The sequence below is a fragment of the Dreissena polymorpha genome, chromosome 1 (assembly GCF_020536995.1).
Source record: "Dreissena polymorpha isolate Duluth1 chromosome 1, UMN_Dpol_1.0, whole genome shotgun sequence".
Lineage (NCBI taxonomy): Eukaryota > Metazoa > Mollusca > Bivalvia > Myida > Dreissenidae > Dreissena > Dreissena polymorpha.
In genome coordinates, this window is record NC_068355.1 from 151429140 (window position 1) to 151433741 (window position 4602).

A 4602-nucleotide genomic window follows, 5' to 3' on the forward strand; every position below is an offset into this window, starting at 1 on the left:
TACATACAATTCAGGATAAAACAGAGTGAACTGCAAATGGTTCGGAGTGATGATGTTTTATTCCCAAGGTTCAGCAAGTATGTTTCGTACATGTAGCAATATTATTTAAAGCATAGTTATTACAGCACTTTGACGGATACATTATCTACACAAATACGTAATTACAGAATATTTGCAATACGAGATACACGTCAATATGTACAGATAATTGTTAATGTGTTTAAACATAAACTTAAATTGAATATGAGCAAAGTTAGTCTGGTACCTATAGACATTTAAGTGATATATCATTTCAGTGCATGATAAACCAAACATCCATCGACGAAGCGAATATATTTTAATTATCTTTCGACATTATAAAAACACTTTTATCAAATACATACACACCTTAAACCGTCTATAATGCTAAAAATTAACACACTTCGATAGGTACATGAAGTAATAAGATCAATATAGGATAAACAATCGGTGACATAGGAAGAACATTTTGTAAACGTTAACCAAAATCCGAATAATGGCTATGCTACTGGAAGATTCGGGTAATTTTTGTTATCCGCATGTTTTTAAAATAATGGTCGTATATCAAGACTTATTCAAAAATTTGTGGGAGCTGATTTTTATCTTTCTGCAATCAGATAAACGCAACTGTTCAATTCGCAAATTGAAACTTTAGCAACACATTTTACTCAAATTGCTAATTTGTTCGTCAGAAGTACCTTTTTCCGCCCCATTATAGGATTCACACGTTTCTGGTCTCATAAATGTTGTGGTTGTGCTGTATCTGGCTCTTTGATGTGAATAGACGCTTGATGAACCATTCTGGTAAGAGTTATACCCAAAACTTACTCGGCGGTTACCTACGTTCTTTATGCTTTTCAACCATTCTAAATTTACATTAAAGAAAAGGAACACAAAGGGATTCGTTGCAGAATTGCATGCAGCCATTCCAGCCATCAACCCATAAACCTTTTTCGAAATAACGCAATGCAGTCCAAATGACAAAAGGTTTTCAATGATGAAATAAGGCGTCGTAAAAATAATAAACGACAATATTATAACACACGTCATTTTAAATGTTTTAGATTTTGCCCGAGGCAATGAATTTGAGGGCGTACATCGTAAACAGAGCTCGCCATTTGTAGGCTTATATTTCAAACTGTTTCTTTGAAAGGCTTTTTTCGAGATTTCCATGAAGATTCGAATGTATGAGATGAGCAGAGTAACAACTGGAAGAAGGAACACCGAGAATGTAACCCAACATATCCAGATCTGACGATGCCACAGTGGCCTATATCGGAATATGTTTTCACATCGCATGCCTCCGTCCGGGTTGGCGTTTGTGTGAAAAATTCCGGCGACCGGAAGAGAAACGAGAGCTGCAAGTGACCAACCCAGTCCTGCCATTTTACATACCTGTAAAAAAAAGGAATGGTTATTAACGAACTTCTATATCTTTATGCACTGTGTATTAATAAGTATCAATTATAGTGACTGGTAGGCCGAGACTTTCTCATGATATTTTGTCACAACTATAAAGGACAACCGAACCTGCGGACACACATGATTTTCGACAAGCGAAGACTTGTTTTAAATACGACGCCTCCCGACCATTTAAATGCACAGGAAGCCTCATCTAAACAAGTGTCTAGAGCAATGTTTTCTATATAAACTCTTTTCTAAAATCTCGTCCAATATTGATGATAAAAATTAGTCTTTTTGATGCTATGATTCTGAAAATAGAGACCTACGTACTGAGATTAGGGGATTCCATCCCAGCTCTCAACAAAGATAATGTCCATTTAAAAATATGGTTAAAAAATATAGAAGACTCCACATTCCTTACTTAATAAATTGTTGCCAGATTTAGATGCCGTAAATTCGCATATTCAAGATATTGCGTCAGGAATAAGGATTGTCTTTTTTGTATTATAAATCTGAGATAACCACTAGTGATGTTAATTGTATCTGTCAATGTATAAAGGATATCAGTTTACAAACATGGGTTACTGATATTGGTAACTTGCCCAAACTTGATACTTATCGATTATTTAAATTAAATTTTGACATTGAAAACTATTTAGATATTATTGTAAATGTTAGGAATATAATACACGAGACATCACTGTACTGCACACTCAGTATTCAGTGAAGAAATATTTATAGAAGCGAACGCTTGTGCACAATTTTTAATATGGGTGTAGTTGAGAATCAATACAATTTGTGGTAGTGTGTCCATTATATATATATTTAAGAAAGCCGTTTTACATAAATATTATCTACACTGGCCTTCTATTATAAAATTTAATAAACATATAACAACTTTAAAAAGAAAGATATTAACCAAGCAAATTTACTAAAATGGATTTCGATCTAAGATATAGTCACTGTTAGTATTAATTAAGTACATATTTTTGTATTGTTTTTGTGTGTAGTATTACGGCAACCAATGTCATCAACATTTGTCTATTTTATGGTGCATACGAGTGTGTTTCACTTTGCGCATGTTATAATGGTTAACATTTTCACAACCTTTAATTAATAATTATTTAAGGATCATTTTATATTTACCATACTTTACATCACCATGTTGAATAGTCATTTATTTTTGACACCATCACATGTCATATCGATGATCCCAATTTAAAATGCCGAAACTACATTTTTGGCATTTCGCGATTTTGATACTGTGAAAAGCGGGAAATCAATGCGCATATACCCCAAAATAACGAACGAGTTAACCAATCGCAACAGCTAAAAAAAGTCAAGTGATGTAATGACGAACCGCAATTAATTGAAGTCAAAATGACAAAGCTCAAAAAATTGTAACTTCGGCATTTTGCGCGCTAATTAATATATTAAAGTATCAATATAGCCATGTATTTTTAAGGCAAATTGACGAAACGTAAACTTTTGCTGATATAATAATTTAATGATGTACATTTATTGCATTGTGAACGCAAAAAGAGATCAAAATAAATAAAATGTTGAGGCCTTAACTTAGTAACTGTTTTCACAAGTCATTTTAAAAGTTGTTTTACAAGTTATTAAGTTGAAGCCTCAACTTATGAAGTTGTTCCCTCAACTTTATAAGTTGTTCCCACAAGTTAGGCCACACTATAAATACAGAATTGCGGTTGTCACCTCTGTGCCACCGTGTTAAACAGAACAATATGCATTGCTTTGTTTTATCTAATGGAAAACAGTGGCATAGTTTATTCTATTGAAACAAATATATTACAATTAGGTGTCCAATTTGCCGAAACATCACATAAATGCAAGTCTAAATGACGAAGATACATTTTACAGAAGATTTATTAACTTAACGTCAAATTAATTCCATACAAACATGCTCCATTATGAGACACTTAAAAATGTTAAAAATAATATTTATTTGATTTTGTGCAAGAAATGTTTAACAAAATACGTCTCCTGAAAACTTAAGTTTTTGTTAGTATGGCATTTTAAATTGGGACCATCGAATGTATGTTGTTTGGCTCTGTACTAATGTATTTTCCAATAAAATTGACTTTATAATTATTATTATCACGTCATGGAGCATTTCATGAGAAGTGACATGTTACTACCGTTTTATACTAAAAAAAAATTCATAACAATAATTGAATAATTATTTTATAATAATAATAATTATAATAACAACAATCATTAACATCATCGTCATCATCATCAGCAGCACAAGAGGCAGAATGATGAACGGCAATTTGATACTATAAAAATGTAAGCAAAGCAAATCATACGTCAAATTGAACATTTAACAAATTAAATTATAGAACCATTTTACTTACAGAGAATGACTCCTTTAGGGGCGACCTGACAGCTTGATGGCGGTCAATTGCTATGACGACTAGCATGTAATTACTTGCTGTCATGGAAAAAGTTTGCATAAACTTAAACACGCGGCACATAAAGTCCCCAGCTGCCCATTGCCGATCCGAGTATTCCCAGATAATCTGCGGGGCAACCGCCAGAAGGATGACTAAAACATCGGCTACAATCAGATTCAGTATGAAAATGTTCACACGAGAATGGTGCTTGTTCTTATAGTTGCTGGAGACGCGACTGTTCAGAATCGTCCACAAAATGACAAGAATGCTTCCGAAAATACAGAGACATACGGTCGCGTAAAGAATCAAAAGTCTGTAGGTTTTGTCGAGTGCGATGTCGTTCACGCTGTTCGGACACCCAATTAACGCAACGCTTCGGTCCGTGACGTTTATAGCATGCTCCATCTGATGTGAGATGTTCATTACAATATTTGTAGTGGTATCCATATCGGCGGTGAGTTAGTTATTTAGACTGAAATAGAAGAATACAATAACTTGTTTAAACTTAAAGTATATTGGTTTTGAAGTTGAGCCGATTTAAGCATTACAGCTGTTGCGTTATTATTTTACAACCTCAAATGGAGAACTAATGTGTATGTTATAGTTAATCCACTTCAAAGAAACATGCATTTAAGTGCGTAAACATACATTATATGGTTCATTGCCGTTTAACGTGCAGCTGCACAATTATAAGGTTGTTATACATAGGTTTTCGATATCAACGTTACTTCTAACATGTATTAAAGGGGACTTTTCACAG

At 33.6% G+C, this 4602-nt stretch overlaps 1 protein-coding gene across 1 annotated transcript; it reads right to left on the minus strand.

Annotated features, from left to right (window-relative positions):
- Window positions 1–207: 207 nt before the first annotated feature.
- On the minus strand, window positions 208–4308 carry LOC127867435 (neuropeptide S receptor-like). The gene is made up of 2 exons (XM_052408587.1): window positions 3804–4308; window positions 208–1413 (listed from the first exon to the last, which is right to left on the minus strand). The coding sequence occupies exons 1-2, from the start codon at window positions 4287–4289 to the stop codon at window positions 670–672; spliced, it is 1230 nt and encodes a 409-aa protein (XP_052264547.1). The 5' UTR covers window positions 4290–4308; the 3' UTR covers window positions 208–669.
- Between the last annotated feature and the right edge of the window lie 294 nt (window positions 4309–4602).

Coding starts and splice junctions, on each gene's coding strand:
- LOC127867435 (XM_052408587.1), bottom strand. CDS start 4,289: ATGGATACCACTACAAATATTGTAATGAACATCTCACATCAGATGGAG. Junction 1,414..3,803: donor CCCTAAAGGAGTCATTCTCT/GTAAGTAAAATG, acceptor TTTTTTTTACAG/GTATGTAAAATGGCAGGACT.